Source organism: Lagopus muta, chromosome 1, assembly GCF_023343835.1.
Source record: "Lagopus muta isolate bLagMut1 chromosome 1, bLagMut1 primary, whole genome shotgun sequence".
Lineage (NCBI taxonomy): Eukaryota > Metazoa > Chordata > Aves > Galliformes > Phasianidae > Lagopus > Lagopus muta.
Genome location: NC_064433.1, coordinates 39,580,546 through 39,602,198, shown reverse-complemented (window position 1 = coordinate 39,602,198; position 21,653 = coordinate 39,580,546). Strand labels below are relative to the sequence as shown.

General features: G+C 38.0%; 1 protein-coding gene across 2 annotated transcripts in view; it reads right to left on the bottom strand.

The window, feature by feature from the left end:
- Window positions 1–21,653, bottom strand: part of ACSS3 (acyl-CoA synthetase short chain family member 3) — an 84,144-nt gene that overhangs the window by 33,524 nt on the left and 28,967 nt on the right. For both annotated transcript variants that reach the window (XM_048934191.1, XM_048934190.1), the window contains exons 8-9: window positions 15,776–15,927; window positions 8,619–8,722 (exon numbers count right to left, since the gene is read on the bottom strand). In XM_048934191.1, the coding sequence (XP_048790148.1) occupies window positions 8,619–8,722; window positions 15,776–15,927 (256 nt within the window). The remainder of the gene's footprint in view (window positions 1–8,618; window positions 8,723–15,775; window positions 15,928–21,653) is intronic.

The following is a 21,653-nucleotide window of genomic DNA, read 5'->3' as shown; positions in this document are numbered from 1 at the left end:
TCACTTCATATCCGATTGCAACCTCCAGCTGTGCTGACGAATGCCTCCCACCTCAGCTGGGAGGCAATTCCCAACCTTTGTAAGTCAATACAGTATTATATTCCATGTTGCTTTAAATAAAATATTTTTTTTTAATGAACAAGGAGGCATTCCCATATTACATATGCACATATACAGTGCTGAGAATGACAGCTTCAAGATTGTTTCCACAATCTGGGAATTATCACATTAGTATTAACTGTGGAAGCACCATAACACCTGTACAACAGTAGCTATGTGCAGTGAGCCAGAAGGAGAATACTTCTCCCATTTCTTGCAAATGTACAGAAGCAGAAGAAAACTAAAGCTTTTTGAAAATCTGAAGCCTGTTTCTCAAAAAAACCTCCATTTTGTTTATAATTTTCTTCTGAATTGCCTGAAGTGCCCGAGTTTTAAGGCTTATTTTTAGAATTTCAAGTCAGATGAAAAACAAGCAAATTTTCCAGTATTTTCTAAATGCTTCAAAGCACTTGTGGGCATAATGCATCTATTACCATGAATACATATTACACTTGTGAAGGCCAAATATTTCTTGTATGGCAATTCCATTGTCACATCCAATCCATTCATTTAAATACAAAATCAAACCTCCAAAACAGTAAAACTCCCTCAAGGTTTCCTTGCCCAATTCTTTTTTTTTTTTTTTTTTTTGCCAATCCAAATATAGAACACATTTATGAACTGTGATGTGTGAGGTATTGTATATATATAAAAGTCCCCTAAAGATATCAAAGCACATCTAAAGTGTCTGGAACGGTTAGCTATATTTACTAATTAGCTTACTTAAAGCTTGGTAGATGATGAAAATTATTAAAGTCTTCCAAAGGAAGAAATAACTTTAGTTATCTAGAACTGGCAGGATAGTTACAAAGCACCAGATATTTATGCATTCATTCTGTAAAAACATCAGGCTCCCTTGCCTCCAAACAGTAATTTGTAATGCACATTTTATAATTTGCCAATAGCAAAATGACAGGGTTTTTGGTCTTGTTTTGAAGATGTCAGACAGCATATCTAAAAATGTCAGGAAATGTAATGAAATATAATATACTTTCAGATTAAAAATGAATTTCAGATTTTTATTTTCTTCCTAATGCAAAATTGTAACTGATAACATGATGAAATACTAAGAGATACATGGAGATTATAAAAAGTAATTACACATCTCAGTGCTAACCGTTTCCTGTTTGATCATTTTGGGAAATCTTAATATATTGTATGCATAGTAATACTACCAAGATGGAGAAGTCAGATAAAATCACCACTGTGAAATTCAAAGCTATTTTTTTTTTAATATCAGGGTTTAACATTTAAGAAACTCCTCTCCCTGCCTTCACTAGACAGCCTTAGATCTCACAAAATGCACAGGATTCATGCAGCTTACTTCTACCATTCCTGTTCTCAAATCATCAGAAAAAAAAAAGTCATCTACTGTACACTAATGAGGGCTTTATTCCCTGAGCAGCAAAAAAAAAAAGCAGTTGCCATGCAACAAGAACAATCAGCAACCTGTAACATCTTCACTCACATATAAACTGGAGATGCTGTCACAGCTGGTCGCTTTCAGGCATTTGAGACTGCACTACTCTCACTTAACATATCTTCTAAGGGTGTCCCCACTTCTTCATCCATCCAGTGCACGCTAAACATTGTTCATGGATGAGCTCTGTAACTTAAAGACTGCCTTACAGTTCTTCTATTTGCAATCATTTCAACCATATAAATAAATTTTAGAAAGGAGAAGAACACATATGTTTCATTCATATTAATGCATGCCCGCTGACTGCACGTGGAAAGGCAATTTGAAGTGATTAAGATTAATAAACACTGAGAAACTGGCGTAAAATGGAACAGCAAAGCTTAATATATAGTTTCTAGTTATTTTAAATTAGAAAGTGTCAGTGTGCATAAGACATAAAGATGAGATTGTGTATCAGACAACACATTTGATACAGAATTTCTGTCAACTCAGAAGAGGTGCTGACCAGTGGGAAGAGAACAGCCAGGAGGAGGAGAGAGGCTTCCAAGCAATTTAAAAAAAAAGAAACCACAAAGGTGCATGCTTGTGTTTTTCTAATAGAAGGATACAATCCAGGAAACTATACCTGGAAACTACAAGCCAGTCAGTCTCACCTCTGTCACCGGAATGAACAGCTTGCTCTAGATGCCATCTCCAAGCAATTGGAAGAGAAAAAGGTCATCAGCAATAGTCAGCATGGATTCACCAAGGGAAAATCACAATCAACCTGGTAGCCTTCTTGATGGCATCACCAAGATGGGAGGAGAGAGCAGAGGATGTCATCTACCTTGGCTTCAGCAAGGCTTCTGATACCATCTCCCACAACATCCTGACAATGAAACTGAGAAAGTGTGGGATAGATGAGTGGATGGTGGGGTGGGTTGAGAACTGACTGATATGGTAGTGCTTGGCAGTGCAGAGTTTGGTTGGAGACCTATGCCTACCGGTGTTCAACAGGGGTTGGTGCTGGGTCCGGTCTTGTTCAGTATCTTCATCAATAACTTTGATGAAGGGATAGTGCCATAATGTTCACCCTCAGCAAGTACGCCAATGATACGAAGCTGGGAGGAATGGCTGACACACCAGAAGGCTGCGCTTGCCATTTAGTAAGACCTGGACAGACTGGAGAGCTGGGCAGCAAGAAACCAGATGAGGTTTAACAAAAGCAAGTGTAGAGTCTTGCATCTGGGAAGGAGTAACCATGAGTGTCAGTACAGGCTGGGACATGACCTGCTGGAGAGGAGCTCTGTGGAGAAGGACCTGGGTGGTCCTGGTGGATGACAAACTGGCAATGAGCCAGGAGTGTGCCCTAGTGGCCAAGAAGGCCCACGGGATCCTGGGGTGCATTAAAAGGAACGTGGCCAGCAGGTCAAGGGAGGTGATACTCTACCCTGGTCAGGCCTCACTTTGAGTACTGTGCATAGTTCTTGGACTCCTCAGAACAAAAAAAAGACAGGAATCTTCTGGATAGAGTCCAGCAGAGGGTCTCAAAGATGATAAAGGGCCTGAAGCATCTCCACTATGAGGAAAGGTTGAGCAAACTGGGTCTGTTCTGCCTTCAATAAAGATGACTCATAGGAGATCTTACTACTGTTTATAAATATCTCAAGTGTGGGAGTCAAAGGGACATGGCCAATCTCTTTTCAACAGTCTGTGGGGATGGGACAAGAGGAAACAGCCATAAACTTGAACATAAGAAGTTCTGCACCAATACATGAAGGAACTTCTTCAGAGTAAGGGTGACAGAGCACTGGAACAGGCTGCCCAGGCGGGTTGTGGATTCTCCTTCTCTGGAAATATTCAAAACCCGCCTGTACGCTGACCTGTGCAGCCTGCTGTACAGAGCCTGCTTTACTGGGAGGTTAGATGCAAAAGATCTCTAGAGGTCCCCTTCTAACCCTTACAGATCTGTGATCATCTGCTTACTAGCTAACCACACCCAACCTGCAATCAGTTTCATAAATAAAATAAAAGTGTTTTGGTTTGGTTCCCCCCCCCCCCCCCCCCCCGTTTTAAATCCAAGCCACAACACTTCTTCCCTTCACTGAACCAGTACCGTTTTGCAGCCTGGGATGCACGTGTGGATTCTGGTCTCCTATGTTCTTTGATGGAGAGCAGTTGCTTCCTCTCTCCCCTCCACGTTTGAGTGGTAATATTACTAAAATACTGAGAAAAAGAGGCACCAAGTGCTTTTCACAAGTTGGCTTCTCCAAAACAATATATACCAAATTACCTGGCTCATTAGAAAATAAATCCCAACTTAAACCCATATCACTTCCTGAAATTGCATTAAATTACAATAGAACAAGTATTCTTAATGACACAATACAAACCTCTATACAGAGATGTTAAGAACAGCCGCATTTCTTCTTTTTCACTACGTGAACACCTGTTACAAGCCCAGTCATCCAGAACATGATACTCTTAAGGCCTCTGCAGCTCAGGGATGAATAGCCTTCTGCACGGTAAATTCCACTTTTAAACAACTGCTCTGTAGAATACCAGTTTCCGTCAAAAGAAAAATACGTTCCCAGTCTACAAGCTACAAACATCTCTAAAAAGCAAAAACTGCATCTGCAATGAGGTACCGATACCTTAAAACAACAGCCTGAACTCTGAATGCCACCTCTTCCATTTGTGTTCTGCTTTGGCTTCATAACTCCACAATTGCATCTCTGGCTATTAAAAAAAATAATCTAAGAATTGACTCTTGCTATAAAGAAAACAGCAACTCTTTAATTTACCTTTTGCTCTAAAAAAATCTCATCATGTTAAGGAACTCAATGGACTAGAAAGGAAATCTGTACAGTTGAGATTCATGCAAAACAGATGACTGAAAAACAAAACGTGGAATCCAACTGTCAAATGTGGGGAAACAAAGTCTTTATAGACAAGGTTATGGAGCTGAAGAGCAGTTCTGTAGTGAAAACCTAGAGATTACCTTACAGAACTCAGCTGCAAAACCCACCTTTCTGGAAACTCACAGTAAGATTTTGCACGGTGTTGCCAAGACAACGCAATGGAAACTGAAGACAGGGGACCAGAACATGCTGCCTGGGGATGTTAATAAACTCTTCTCCTTAAATGACTGTGGTAGGAAATAATTCATCAAAATATACTGCAGTGAGAATAGTTAACGATGATTCATATTTTTTATACTGAGGACAATGGTGTAATTGTTTTGTTTGTATAGTCCTAACAAAATACCAGTGGAACTACTACGCCTATGAAATTACATAATAACATCTATTAAAAAAAATAATACCAACAGGGCAGTTGCATGCTTTAGAGAGAATACACACAGAAGAAACAAGATCAGTATTATAATGGCCTGGGTTGAAAAGGACCTCAAAGATCATCTAGTTTCAACCCCCCTGCAGTAGGCAGGGTCACCAGCCTCTACATCAGGACGTCCAGATCCACATCCAGGCCGGCAGAAGTGATAGAGGAAATTAAGCATGCTACAGAATTTCAGGAATTCCTGACAGAGTACCCAAAATCTCATTACAGCATACACACACTAACTTCAGCACACATAACGCAGCAAGCATTAAGTGATTTCTGTCATAACCCCCCACTGTAGACACCCATTCCCTGTTGGATAAAGCAGTTTATTTCTCCGAAATAATCTTCTCATATTTCTGCCTGTTAGTGAGTTTATGGTCAGGACAGTTAAGGTAACTGCATCCTAAAATGAAATATCCAACCTGAACCTTCTACACTTGTGTGCTCACTAACTTAGATCCCCATTATATAAGAAGTATACAACAACAACAACAACAAAAAAAGTGAAACAAGTCTCTTGAGCGGGATTTTACACGCTTCAGATTTTATACCTGAATTTTTAGGTTTGGTTGTCTTTCAACTGAGTTTTCCCATACGTCCTCAGAGCATCAAAACATTTTTGTCTAAAAATCAATAGGAAGAAAGCCTCTTCGCATCCTGTATTTATTATGAAGTAATGAAAATCTAGATTGCTAACATCTGAAAATCTCAAAGATGATGTGGAAGACTTATCTTATTTATTTCTACTACAAATACTGAATAACTACCATGAAAGCAGCTAGGGAAGTTTAACAGAAGTTTTCAGAGTCTGTGCTTCCACAGCTCTTCACTCTCTCACTGTTTTTTTCTTCTCAAATTCAAAGATAGATCCAAAAAGAAGGTAACTTAAATTCGCCTTTCACTGTGTATTTAGAACTCTCCAAAGAATATGACAGTGGGAACTACCTACGCTACATTATTTAGGTTACTTCAATTCAATTTGGCAAAGTTCCTGGTGATGTATTTAGCTGGAATACTGAAACACAGCAACTGCATCATTTCGTTAAAACATCAGTCCACAAAGAAACTTACAATGAGGTCTGAAATGGTCTGTTTCCCTTCACTAATATTCAAAATATCACAAAACAGGTCATTATGGCAGGTGAACTTATTTCTGAGCAGGAAAAATTGTTTTCTAACACTGAATTTGCAGTGGCTTCCTGACTAGCTTAGCGCAAGACACTTGTCTCTCTCAATTTAATGTCTGTCAGATAGGAATAATTTTACTTCTCCAGTGTGTTGAAAGAATTAGTGTGCTTGCATTTGCACAATTACTTTGAAGATGAAAACGGCTACTTAAATGCTGTGTCATTTTATATAAATAAGCAAAACACACCTGTGTAAATCCAAAACAAGATTTTTCTCTCCTTATGTATAGATGAGTACAGGATCTGAAAGTACTGTTTTTCCCATCCATTGCCATGTCTCCAAAGACCCAGTGTTTAGCAGTCCTTACTTCCTCAAACCTCACCTGCCACTTGCAGATCCTGTGACATACCTTTCACATCTTTTATGACGTCCTCACTACAGTTGCAACACAGAAATTCGAATTAAAAAAAAAAGTTATTGATGAAGGCATATTGACACAAATCAAAGATGTTATCAGTTAGGTTTTACGGATCTAACCACTTGAAGTCCCCTAATTAAAGCCTTTTTCCCTTTCAACGCACTGTTTGAATTCACAATAATTTCATGTACTCCATATATATTCCCGAGGCAAAAATCAAAGAAAACCACATTCATTCTTCTGTCCATACTCATCTAATTCTAACTCAGTGCACAGTAAACAAGCCAATGGCTTTGAAGAAACATCATTAAGATGAAACAAGTAAACATTTTACATTCCCTTTTCTCTTTTTTATAATAGCATTTCAAACTTGTATTTCTGGTCACTGATTTCTGTCTCCATATAGAGATTCAGTCACTTCTCAGTTCTGCAAAGCTGATTTCTTTCCTACTTTTTTCAGTCATAAGGAAGAAATTACTCCATCTAACAAGAAACACTAGCAATTCAGTTCCTCTTCACCATCTTCTGCTCTAGCCTCAGTTGAGTCAATGACTAACACAAAATTGCAAAAACAAGACTATGGCATTCAATAAGATGTCAAAATTTCCTCACAGTTCTATGATGCTCCTGCTTTAAAAGAAAACAGATTCAAAAAAAAAAACATCAAATCTGGGAATATGTAAGGATTTGCTGGATTGTTAAAGGTCAAAAGAATTTTCACATATATAAATAGGTCAGTGGCTTTCAGCTTGGGTGTAACAAAACAGCAGCAGTACCCCCAGGTCCAATTTAATCAAAATAAAAAGTAATTCGTAAAATTTAATATTTTTACTGTAAAATAAATATTGCTATTAAAAAGTGTTTTTAAAAACTTACTATCTCTACATAAAATACAGTTAATTGTCTTGACCTCTACCTGCTACAAATAACTAAGATTTTTATTTCTGTGCTTTTTTTTTTTTTTTATCTTTTAGAAACATTTCAGAAAATGCTTACTTCTGAGATTTGAATACCTGTCATCAGCCTCCTTGTAAAGCCTGACTTTGTTTCTAGATACAATGTATTTTCTCTTTCCGTCCTAGTTCCAGAAGTTCCCTCTTCAGACACGCTTGTCTTTGGCTCAGCTTGCAGCACAGGGGGACTGCATGCTGCTAAGCTTCTAAAAGGTGACTCTTGAGGAACAATCAGCTCTCTTGTACCTCTAAACCATCTGGATCAGATTCCCAGTGGACACTGCTAGCTAGCTGCCTGAAAAGCCTCGAGTCTGCACTCTTGAACTCCAAGTAGGCAACTCTGCTGACCTTCTTCCTCATTACACCAGAAGTACAGAACTCAACTATTTCATGACCACTGTAGGCAAGATGGCCACCAACTATCACCTCTACCACAAGATCTTCCCTATTCTCAAACAACAGATCCAGTAGGGCTCCTTTCCTATTTAGATCACCAAATACATGTGACAAATTTATCTTCAACACACTTTGGGAATTTCCAGCCTTACTTGTGTAAGTACGCTCTTCCCAGTTTATGACTGAGGAGTTGAAATCTCCCATAAGCACAAGAGCAACCAATCCAGAAATCTCTCCTTACTGCCTACTGCCTTATTGCTCATCTGTGTCACTGTTCTGGATAAGTGATAGTAGACACCCTCAGCAACATTTGCGTTGCTATTCATACCCTTAATCCTCACCAAGTGGCTCTCTACCATGACACCCCTAACTACAAGGCTGTCTAATCCTTCCCTTAAGTACAGTGCAGCACCTCCACCTCCCCTGTCCTGACCAGCCAACATCCTAGTACTCCATTCATTTGGTTTTAATTACACAAGATGTGCAAATAAAAAAAGAACTTAAACCTGAAAGCTTCTCCAAATACAAGTTCTTCTATTATAAATTAATCACACATGCTAACATAAAATTACACCTGGAAAAACACTGAAACAATAACTAAAAAAAAAAAAAAACAACCCACAGGATCCAGATACCTTTGTTCTTCTACAGTTGTTAAAAAGTCTGAAATCATATTTCAATTAAAAAAAAAACAAAAAAAACAAAAAAAACCCACATTTCCACATTTTGATGTTGAACTAATCCGATTTTTTTGTTTGTATTCAGAGTTAGTCCCGACCCTATAAATGGAAACACATAGCTGATCTACCTGCAGACTCAAGAACAAGGTTGGAAAATATCTCATCACTATATTTTACTAACTGTAGTTTAAAATACTCACCAGTTTGCCACCAGTGGTCCAAGACAGGTACCTTGAAGACTTTTTTTGACCATTCCAGTGTGCCCACATCACAGTGTTCACCAGCTACAAACAGCATCCTGAACCTTTAAATAATAGTAAATATATATATATATATATATTAAAAAAAATGCATCTTGATCTGGACAGGAAAGTAACACAAAAATTAATTCAATTAATTCAGTAAACATTTGTTGTCTGTGTCTCTGATAAAGAAAAAAAGGGAGGGAAGTCTCTTACTCTTCGTATGATGAAATGATGGATGTACTCAATCGCACTGAGTAACAAATGAAATCCTGCAATACTAATTTATGCAATCTGACATATCATGTGAAAGAAGCTTTATTTTCAAAATTCAGAGATCTTGGTAGGTTAGTGACAGCCAACAGTAAATGGAAGCAAGGAATATTTAAATAATTTATACACAAATCTAGGTAGATATCCATCAGCAAAACAAAAAACACAAAATACAAAAAAAGAGATATCAGAAATTAGTGAAGAAATAAGCAGAAGTAATACAAAATACCTGTAGCATAACTCTTAGCTTTAAGTTCTTAACAATGTTCCATTTAAATAGATCTTAATGTTTTGTGAGTTATCTTCTTATATGCCTTCAGAAATGAGTTTGGTAGAGAAAAAACAGCAATTAAATACCTTTTCCTATACAGACAGAGATTACTTACATATAGATAAAAAAATAAATCATGTAATCCTACAAGACAACGATGATCTCAGAACAACGGTATTGGAATTCAGCCTATTTGGCTGGATGCTCTGATGCAACTCTGGCAGAAAATAAATGCAACACCTGGAAATCAAGACAGGTGCAGAGCATTTGCACACCACTAAATCAGGCAGTGCTACATACCTGGGCAATAGCCCCCCCCCCTCCCAGTCTTAATCATCATCTTTTATCAAATTTTGCCACACTGCTGTCCTTCATTAAGCCCTACAAATTGATTTCACGCTTTGTTTAGTATGATAAGGTCCTCTGTCAACTGTAGCTTTCTTAAATATGACTATTACTACATAGAATCAGGACATTACAGTACATCACTGCAAACTGCACGTTTTGACCTTTACAAGATTGGCACAGCAACTTTATTCCTTTTGTGGAAGATTTTTTGCATTTCTGATTTTGTAATAAGCAACTTAAAACCATGTTAACTTGCATTTAAACTTGCGGATACTCACAACACTGGCCAAAGATTGTCGTCTTATAAAAAGTTACAAAAGTAAAGAATGATTTATTATCTTGCTCTCACGCTCCTTGGAAAAAGAAGGCAGGGATACCTGGTCTCAGAGCAGCAAACTTCCTTCATATAACAAAGAGTCATCATGACTATAATGTGACAGATTTACAGAATCATCGCACAGCCCGAGCTGGAAGGGACCTGCAAGGATCACCAAGTACAACTTTTGACTCCTATTAGGACCACCCAAAATCAAACCCTACGTTTGAGAGAATTGTCCGAAAGCTGCTTGAACTCCAGCATATTTGGGCCACAGAGCAGAGCTCAGCGCTGCCCCTCCACTCCCTGCAAGGAGCTGGAGCACCATCAGGCCTCCCCTCAGCTCTGGACTGAACCAACCAAGGGACCCCAGCTGCTCCTCACACAGCTTATCCTCCACACCTTTCTTCACCTTTGCAGCCCTCCTCTGGGCACTAATAGTTTTACATCATTATATTGCAGTATTCTGAACTGCATACAGTGCTAAAGGTGTAGCTAGAAATAAGAATTCAGCACTCTCAAAGCTGAAGATCATTTTTGGAAAAGGTACAGAGTAAGCAGGTGGGTTAACAGCAAGCTTTTAACTTGCTGTCAAGCTTGGAAGTCAAACCCCTGCTGCTGTGTCAAGACTGAATAGCTAACACCTGAGAAGGAGTTTGTCTCTTTGTCATATCCTCATACAGGACAGGGCAGAAAGCAAGTTCTTTTTCAAGCAAATTGGAGGTGTTAGTACTACAGTTTTACATGACTAAGCATATGTCCACTGCTAGGACTGATGTGTATATAGACCATGTCTAAGAATATGGATGTCTGATCACAGTAGGGGAGTGGTCTTTTCCTTGATGTCCGATTGTACTGTGTAGGTGAACTGGAGGACACTCACACATAGAGAAAGTAGAAGTCCTTAAACTGATTTCATGGAAGTCTGACACTGTGCTAGTCAAAATTCCTGCTGAAAGGCACAGTCTTTCAAATCTTTTTATTAAATGCACCAAGACTGGAAGTTACTATGGAACATCAAGCAATATAAAGACAAAAAACAGATAAAACCTCAAAGCAAATGTGTAAGCAAGCAGCTTTCACATCAAGGAAGCGTAGTGTTTTCTGTACTTGTAAATCTGCATCATTTTGGCAAACTGCTTTCTGAGCACATCTCCCATATTAGAAGGTGATGATTTAATGAGTGTGTACCCAATTAGAATCCTGAATGTATTTTCTTTGAAAGCACAAGCTACTGCCGATAATTACAGTTAATAGCTGTTGAGCTGAAACAGTTAAAAATTTATGATAGCGAAGAACAAAATACTGAATAAATAAAACCCACAGATACCTTCTGAAAAGCTTTTTGAGACTCGTGTTTCATGCAGTCACTTCTCCTAAGTCAAGTGTCATGCAGGACACTTCTCCTAAGCATTGCTCAATTTACATGGTATTGAATATTCTGTAAGTAGGCCTACTAAACACAGAATTTCAGCTCAGATGTAGAAATTTAACTTATGAATGTATTAACTTCATAAGCTTCTAAAAACTCTATTAAATGCCCTTTCTTTAAAAACAGAGCTAGCAATAGGCCAAGCACTCAAGGATTTGTCTAAAAACTTAAGACAGCATGTTACACCTTAAGCCAGAACCAGAACTCCTCCTTTTGAATCCCTAGCTTTAATAATCAGGCCTGTTTCCACAGGCTCTAGAGCAATCCCATGTTGTGGGAAGAACTGGGACTAGCATTTGGACAACTTACCATACAAACCCATCAAAGAGAATACAAGAGCAAAGTGCTATAAGCCTAACAAAGCATAAGAGCTATGGACTTAAAGAATCGTAGAATTATTTTCTCCTTTCAAACAGTATAACAAGAGAGAGGGCAATGGTTATAAAATGTCCCACTGTGAACAATTTTTTAACAATCCACTTAAAACTTCAAAGCATGTCAATGCACCTATTATTGCAATCATCTACCACTGCAATGCAGTTAATGGAGTAGAAAGATCTTAAAACCTCTCCATTAAGTAAGTATGTCCTACGTTGTCACTCAGAAAAATCAAGATTTTAGGCCCAATTAGTCCAGTGGAGTGGATATGAAGTGCTACCTCATGCAGGGGACAGATGAGCATTAGTGGTCCTGTCACAATCTAAGTAATTCAAAACAGCATGCACATTTTGGTGTCACTCCAAGCACAAAAAAACCACATATCAAAACCACTATCCCAAAGCAGGAGCGTTCACATGAGTGAACTCATGCTAAACTCTTCTGGATTAAAAGATTGTAGAAGTGCTTTTAAGTCTGGAATGCATATGCCAGTTTTTCCTGGCAAAGCAAAACCCTGCATCACATTAAATAAACTTGCATCACATTAAATATACTTGTCCTTACTAAAAAATAAAAAAAAAAATAAAAAAAATGTGAGGAAGGTTAATTTACAGTTCTAAACAGAATCTGGAAATAAAAAATTCTGACTAATTCTTAAAGCCTCTGGAGTCTGTAGATACTTAAACATGTGACACACACATATATTTTATTCACCTCATTTTTCTCCACTGATATCCTTGCCCATTCCCCTCCCCAACGATATTTTACCCTGTTCAGGAGGATTCAATTACTTGATACTTGGGTGGCCGAGTCAGAGACACAGAATACAAAAGCAGCTCAGCTCCTTTTCCAAGTACAGGTGAAAGGGAGCTCCACAAAAGCTTTTTAAGAACCCTGCTAAAGACTTCATGAGAAATAGCCATACATGATCGACAGTAGCACAAAGTAGGTGGTAGAAAACAGCACTCAGTAACGTACTCCAATTGTCCTAGATTCTGAGCTTTAATCACATCTCCAGCAGCATGTGCAAGTCATGAATTTTGTGAGAAAGAATTTCTAACAGCTCTGAATTTGCTAATTTAATTTCCCATCCCCTTGTTCCTGTGTTTTGAGAGAGAAACTAGCAGTTACTAATTAACTTCAGATTTGCTATTTCTGAATGGATTTTATGTAGCCAGTCTTGTGTTTCTTCTTTAAACAATCACATTAATATCTGGTATCAAACAAAAATGCTTCAGTCTCCAGAATCTCTTAATATAATAAAATGACAGAACGCTCACAATTAATCTAAAGCAAAGAACACCAAGTAGGCTATGGAACAGGAGCTACAAATTACTACTGCTCATATTTTAATCTGCTGAACTGTTACCCAATTTCATGTATAGCTGTCAGTTGTTAATCATTTGGAAATAAGACCTAACCAAATCATAGAAATCAAGTCAATTGAAAGATGGATTGTGATTCCAAATAGTTCAACGCTACAGAGTTACCTCATGAAGATGTTAACTGACTCCAAAAGCCAACCAGAACACACGCAGGTACTTGCTGGTCATAGAATTTGGGTTGATTTTCAAACACAACAGGCAGCAGTACAATCAGATGGACTGCTTAGCAGCTCTGTGTGTTATCAAAAACCTGGTCTTTAAAGACACCACAGAGATAAGTGGTTGAATAGGGCTTTTATCTCACAGTCCGGCAAATCAAAAATCTCTTCTGCTGTTTAACATAACCCATGTTTAAGACATAAGTGATGTTTTGTCTCTAAGGGAAATATTAATTTAAGATTCCAAAAGCCAATATGGAATTTGAATAAAGCACGCTATAAGCTTTGGAACATACAACATAATTTAGTTGTAAGTGATGCAAACAGTATCAGTTTTTAACAGGGATTTATATCCTTTATGTCAGTTCATAAGAACAGAACTCTGGTTATCATTCTATTTACTCCTGTAAATCAAGTACTCCTTTGTGTACTGGAAGCTGGCATTGCCTACCTCCTCCATATCTTATCAGGAAGTTCTTTTTAAATAGGATTTTAAAACAAAAACACCTTCACCCACAGTGTATTTTAGTACAAGTTCTCAGGAACCAAATGCACCATGATGGAACCCTCTTTCAAGAATACATTTCTGGCCATATGATACTGAGTTTCTAGAATAAGTAGGGATATTTTATCCCAGACGGCAGAAAGGCATTCCACTTTACATCTTTATACAAAGTAATATGGATAATGAAGTTTCATAGCATACGAAGTAGATGTGTATGAAGTAAACATAAGACAGATTTCAAACTGAAAGGAAATCCTCTTGACCTTCAATGGAAAAGTCCATCCAAGAAAGGAGATTGTAGTCCTTTATTGGACCCTATTTCTGAAGAACTGCAGTTTTCACACATAGTCAAGTAGTTAAGAGTCACAACTAGACTTTACGGTAAGATAATTCTTGCCTAACACTGAAAGAGAGGCATGCTGAAGACTGTCAACCTTACAGCACCATGCTAGTAGTCAGAGAACTGTCATTGATGCTGACTTTTTACCCGTAGGTGAAAAGGAGCTTGGACTTTATATCTAACTGACTTAAGACAATTCAAGAGAATACTACATTCTAAATGCTGCTCTAGAGGAGAAATGATGTAACAGGGAATGATATGGCCCAAAGCTGAATTAATTATGAGCAGAATCAAACTGTACTCAAATGGAGAAGCTCATCAACTAAGCACTGAACAGGAATGACAAAAATACCTTTTTAACATCTGGGACAGCTGATATCAGCAAGGGGACTCTTATTTGCCTTGAATTCTTTGGCAAGAAAATTCAGCAACTTACACAGCAGTAGCATAGCAGATTTTCTACTCGATTATTACTCTAATTATACGGACTGGCTCATTTTAGTCACCACCTAAGGAAGTGCTGAGGAATGGCAATTAAATTTTCTAGCATGTGAGCCACCTTCTTACTATGAAACATCAAAGAAGAATAGGGCTTTAGGGTCTCAAAAGCTTTGTTCCTCATTTCATGGAAGGGAAACAATTGATGATAGCACTTAAAAGAGATGGAAGAAAACTTGTAATGAATACCTCAGGAATAAATCCAGCTTACTGATACATAAAACTTTTCAGAATAATTAAGAAAGTGAAGGTACAATTAAGCTATGCAGCTTCTCTTCTTCCTTTACTCTTCGGACAACTGTGATAGAAGGTGCTCCCCTGACTGAATACTGCCTAGCGTTTCACATGGCCTTGATCTGATGATGAGTAAATGATTCAACTCCAAGATCAGATGTCATCCAAAACCACACATTCTTAACGTTTGCTGTATGATACTTAGCCTCATTTGTAGAATTACTGAACAATCACAGGTACACAAGTCAACACGCAAGTCAACATGCGAAGCATTTTAACTGCATAACGTTAATAATGTATTTTAATCATAAAATGCTAAAACCTCTCCAACAGCAGTACTTTAGTGGCTTAGATTGAGTATTCAAAATTAATAGAAGACTTTGACCTTAATCTCCCTGTGCTTCAGCTTCCCCATCTGCAAAACACAGCTAATACCACTCTCTCATCTCACAAGGGATTTATAAGGATGAACTCACTCACAGTTTTGAAGCATAGAGGTAGCACAGCGATAAACACTTCAAAAGACAGTATGAAATAGCAGTACATAACTGTAATCAGAAATTAAATAATGGAAAGATAAGATATTGACTAGCTTCTGATTAAATGAACACTGAAGATCCTGTGCACTCAGTGAAGTGGGAGATCATATGGGAAAATGGTACAGGATCATTCATGTAATCCAAGACTGTATTGCAGGGTATAAGAACAGTGGAGTAAAACTCAGTAAGCAACCTTAATTCACTAAGAATTCTTAATCTTAGAGTCATCTTTTTAATGGTAATTAAAGTCATACTTTTAATAGCTCATCTCTCCTCCAAACAATCAACAGAAATTCACAACCAAATACGTACACCTGATTTGTCAAGACCACATTGCAATTCTGCTATACAGAGGCGGATAAAGCCCCAAACATTGCTATTCTTAGTTTATCCAGTATGTTTCTGTAAGAAACTGCTTCCACTGTATCCTTAGTTCACCTTTTTAGAGAGTACTGCTTTCCCAGGGCTGCCTCAGGGTCCTGCTGACGGATTGCTCTAATTGCAGTTGGTGAAGTAAAGAAGGCAGCTACTTCATGCTCTGCTAGCACGCGGAAATAGGCACCAGCATCTGGTGTTCCCACAGGCTTTCCCTATGGAGAGAATAATTTAAAATGTCACAGGATAAAAATACATAATTCCTTGACAGTTCAAGGCTTGCACATGTAACAGTAGTGGTAGCACAGCAACAGAACTAATTTCAAATAAGACTTTAAAGCAGAATTTGTTAAAAATAACAATACTGTATGTGCATTAACTTGAAAAAATAAATTTCATAAGCTTTGGGCACAATCTCTTGAATGAGTACAGGATACACCAGCTGCTACTGAGAAAAACAGGACAAACTGACAAGCAAATGAAAAGACAGCCCAAATAGCTGTTGTTACACTGGCGTCAGAGGGAGTCATCTCTACATCTATCCTTATTGTGAGACAGGCTGTTAAAACACTGAGTCTCACTGAAGAACGAGTCTCTGGATGCAGTGGCATTTCAGCTATATCCCCCATGCACAGAACTACCTGTCATAACACCAACTTGTTACCTAGAAATTCTCTCTTATTTCTGGAGAAATCCCCATTCAGCTGCTTACAACTGGCTTCTGGGTATCTTTGTGCTGCTGCTGCAAACGAAGACCAGACAGAAACCAAATACCTTTTACTGCATTAGTCTGATATCAGACTATGGTATGTATTTTGGGGGAGTGAGTTAGGGTTTGGAAAACTAAACACTGGTTTTAGCTACAGGGCATAGTCAGGAAAATTGTAAACAGAAGTAATTGGAAGTGACAAATTGTCCACTGGTAAATAACAAAAAATAATACAAGTAGTTTTCTATGGTGTTCCAAATATAAAGCATACAAACAATATAGGAGAGACATGCTCTTCATATTGCAAAACCCAGTTTCATCATTGTTTTATGCAAATAGCCATCATTATAAAGAAGGCTTCACCACTGAAAAAATCACCAACTTCACTGCAGTTCACCCGTCATAAAATAAATTTATACCTCCACACTACTTGTGTAAATGCAAACTTGGAGTGCGTCCTTAACAAGTGTCATTCACATTCATGTATTTCATTACAGGCACAATTTTGTATTCTTAGCCAGCCACAGGCAGTACAGTCTTGACATGTGCCACCAGCTTTCAAGAAATTAGATATACTTTTTCATTTATAACAGCAGATTTGCAAGAAGACAAACACTATACGAGAGATTGATAGGTCTAGTGAAAAAAGTAACACTCAAAACTCTAATAAATACCTCAATTTGTGAAGGTACGGAAAGAACACAGACACGTGCATACCTTGAAGAATTTGCTAAATCCGCTACCTTTACTCCAGTAAGAAGGCACTAGTAACACAGTAAATCCTTTTACAGAAGGGCACACAAATCAAGTTTGTTGCCCATCCCATCAATGAAAGCCAACCCCTGCTATGATGCAGCCTGTTGGGAATTTGTCCTTTCCATGCTCCCAAATTCTCTCCCCATTGCAAACTCTTCCATGGCATGGGTGAGAAGCTGCAAGAGTGCTGCAAGGGTGCTGCCAGATTTCAAGGCTTCAGGGTGACTGAGGCTGGCTGTATCCCACTGGCTTTGCTGCCCTACAGTGAACTACCACTATGAGAGTGCTGCTGAGGAAGCAGAGGATGTTTATATGAGGAAAAAAGCGAGAAAAATCAGAAGATAAAACTGAGCCTTCTTCTAAAGAGTAGAAGAGATGATGAGAAGCAAACAGAGAATAAACAAAACACACCCAGGGAATCATCAATGACAAAATCTCTGTTTTTCTAACAGCCTGTTTGAGCTTCCAAAAATGGCATGCAAAAGAATGCAATTATCTTGCTGAAAAGTCCTTTTTTCCTTTCATGTAACAGTTCCCAAAGAAAAATATATCATAAGATTTTTTTTTGTCCTTAAGCCTTCTCTTTCCACACATCTTCAGTGCAGCTTTCACATATTCATTCAAATATTCATCAACATTTGTTGAGGAACCCCTTTATTCAAGTTCATGTCTTCTCCATATAACACTTGGTTGCAGATCTGCAGGTCTATTATCTGCTTAGAAGTTCAACCCACGTCACTAACACAACTAGTCTTAGACTGCTATGTTCCAAATGTCCATACACATCTCATTAACTAATTATGCAAATGAAGTAGTAACATTTGTAATTAACTCAGACAAAAAAAAATACAAAGACTAACTGCTGGGCGACATGAGATTGATTGTTCTGCCAATAATGACATAGTCTGTAATTTTTAAGCAAGTGTAAACTTCCAGAGCTACTAAGAGCTCAGTTTCTGGCCTCAAGAGCCCAACTGCCTCCTATGAGTTTGGCTGCAGGTGCTTAAGGTCAGGCACGCTATGGCCTGACCTTGAGCACTGGGATGACAGCAAAGCTGCGAGCAGTTTATGCTCATGCCCTCTCCCCTGATCCCCACTTGAGCCTTGCTGCAGTGGGGCTCAGGCCCAGACCTTGCACCTCCAGCAAGTTCTACCTGTTCCAGATCTTGACTTGAGCTTTAGAGAAGTGCAATTCTCCACAAATAAAACAAGAGCCTCATAAGGAAAGGAATAGGAAATTCCCCTGATAGCCAGTAAGACATAATTACCAATAAGGAAACAAAACGATCATTTAGGGGAAAAATAAAAAATAAAAAAAAATCTGGCCTGGCTATGAATTTTCTTACTGATTCTGCAGAAAAAGCTCTCCAGTGCCTTGGCAGCTGGTAACAGTTTAGCAAATGCATAAACAAAAATTGACATAGGCAAAACAAATCTGAGACTGCAAATTAATTTCAGAGCACAAAAACCTACAAATAAAATTGCCAAAGAGAGTTCTCATTTATCATACAAAAATTGTGAGCACTGCAAGATGCCACAAGAGGCTTATTACCACATATAATTTTGACTTTTTACAAAGTAAGCATTATAAAAAAATAAAGCAGAGGGTAATTGAACTCAGAATATAGTGACATATTGCTGAGTCAATTGAAGAGTGTTAGCAAATGAGATGCTTCCATCAGATTTGCTGGCATCATTTCAAGACAAACTGTTCAGTATTTGTATCAATACTGCAGATGAAAATTTATTTTAAAAATTGCTGTCAATAGAAGCTAGGTGACAGGAACCAAGATGACAGTAATGAAGAATAAGGCTGTCAGAATGAGAGTGATCTGCCTCACCTGATTTCAGAAGTGCAACAGGCACTTCTTTTACCTAAGAGGATTCACATAGAAAAGACTTTCTTTTAATAACCTACCAAGAGACTCTGAGAAAGATAGACAGATAGGAATGTCTTTCTTTCTGGAAGTACCTAGTTTGAGCATGTAATTTATCAAACGTCTACCAACTGAGCAGTCATCCTCAGGAAGAATGTGTTGATGGATAATGTGCGATTATGAACGAAGATTCACAGGCAGCAAAAATGATCAAGGGGATAAAAAATTTTCCTGTGGAGAAAGTCAGCAGCCATTGGGATGGATTACTTGAGGAAAAAAAGACACTTGAGAGTTATAATAAAGTACCCAACTCCACATCAATAACAGCTCAGCAATCCCCTTTCTGCCATACTGCTAACAATAAGGGGCTACTCAAAGATAAATTCCAACTTATGAGGAGAAAATTCTCTCAGTGCAGTGAATATTATACATGGAACTCATTGCCACTAAAACCCGTTGATACCAGACATGTCAGGATTCAAAAGGAAACATTCTGAGGAATTTCTCCTGCTGCTACTGGCCCTGTTACCAAACCCCCAGTAAGGATCTGATACATCCTACTGAATTCATTCCACAATTATAATCAATACGGATGTTGATAGAGAGATGACAGAAGCAGCAGAACTCCAGATACAGAGCTTTGTAAGCTGATGGTAATGGCTGGAAATGCCCCAACACAGCTAAGAAACATGCTAGATGACAGTAAGTGTAATCCTGGGCTCCTCCGTTGCTGCTGCTGTGTAGGCCGTAGATTTGTTACAACACAGTGACCAGAAGAAGCCCCATAAGAGCTCTGAGGAAGAGGTTCCCCAGGCACAGCAACATTCATCCCGCTTTTGCTCTGTGTGGGACTATAGGTCCCTCTGTCCTAGACCACTGAAATCAAGTTCTTACTTGATTTCAGAGCTCCATGACAGGTATGGTCAACATCCTCTCTCTCATCTTAATTCCAAGTCTACGGATACACTCTGGGAAAAGGGAAAAGTTGCTTACAGCTTGGGATACAATGCTCACAAGCAACCCAGAGTGGGCTGGGAGGCTTCAAGGAGCTTCGTTATACCTAAAGCTTGTCATGCCTTAAAGAAAAACAATCCAGGACAGATTAAAAAAAAGTACTTGCTGTATTCAAAGGAATTCATTACTGTTCTCACATTCCTGACAATGGTTTTATGACAAGTAAAAATTGAAAGCATGTAGTTACCATAGCAATCATTAAAATAACAAGTTGTCTCCTACTATGTAATTTAAAAATAAACAAATCACTTTAAGAAGTCAGTCTGGTCTATATTCAACAGTGGTTGTCCTTGGGCAAACGCGCTCAGGCCTTTTTTCTCCTTATCTGAAGAACATTCCTGATACTCCCTAGCCCACAAGCTACCATTAGGCCAGGACAAACTTTCACAACCATTTATAAATACACACCATTAAGGCAGTCTTCTAAACAGAAGAAAAATTTTATGGTGTCCCTTTCCATAAATATAATTTTTCCCACTATGGATTGCAATTATTTTTTTTTATTCCTATCTATTTTCAATCCTCAAAAAGAAGCCACTGTGTTCATAATGTTTGTCTGAAAGCTTAATCGGTGGTATCTTAGAGAAATAAAAATTCCAAATGTCCTATTACTGTTTCATAATGATCTAACCAAAAACAGACTACTAACTGAGATGTGTAGGTCAACTGGATACTAACTCTGCTTTTTCTTTAGTATTTATTGTTAAAAGAATACGATTTCTACCCTTTTTGTATTCAAAAATGAACACACTTCAAATTCAGGTGTAATTTTAATAATGTATGATCCCCATACATTCACACAGTCGTAAACCTCCACTTGTAAGATCATCATGTAAAAGAGACAACTGAAAAACGACCTAACTCTCCTCTTAATTTCTTATTGCATTACTCCATATCTTCTAGAATGGAAACCTCTTTGTTGCTATTATTCTCTTCCAGCAATGCATGCAAAACATTTCACATAGACCACCCTATCAGTGGTCAAGAACAGATGTTGTAAAACTATTTAAGTCCTTCCCTTATCCCTGGGCAAATGACATTTTATCCACATCACATTCCTCTTCTTAACAAGAGCATCAGTGATGAGTTAATCCCTTCAGAATAAAGAATTTAATTAACATGCATTAGGTGCTTAAACATTAATTAGAGTATAATAATTTAATATTCAAGCTAATACAATATTTAATTCTATAAGTGTGCATTTGTGCTACTAGCCAAAGTTTTTGCTTCTTGTTATTCAGTGTCAGAAAAGCCAATCACAGTGGTTCCGAGCCTTAAAATTGTATCAGTTCTGTTGGAAACAAGTTTGTTTTCCAACTAGAAAATGAAATTCTTGTAAGAGAATAAAATGTGAAAAGAAAAATCATTTATTTCTTTATTTTCTTCGTGTTTATCTAATGAAAGCCATTTTTAAATGGAATTCTCTGTTAAGTATTTGTGGAAATCCTGAAGATCCCAAAATTATATCTTATAACAACTGAGCATCTGGAAATGAAATGCAGATGGAGATGAGGTACAAACACATGTTTACGTGTTCACTCAAAATATGCCACAAAAATTTCGTTATTAAAAAGCCAAGGAGCTT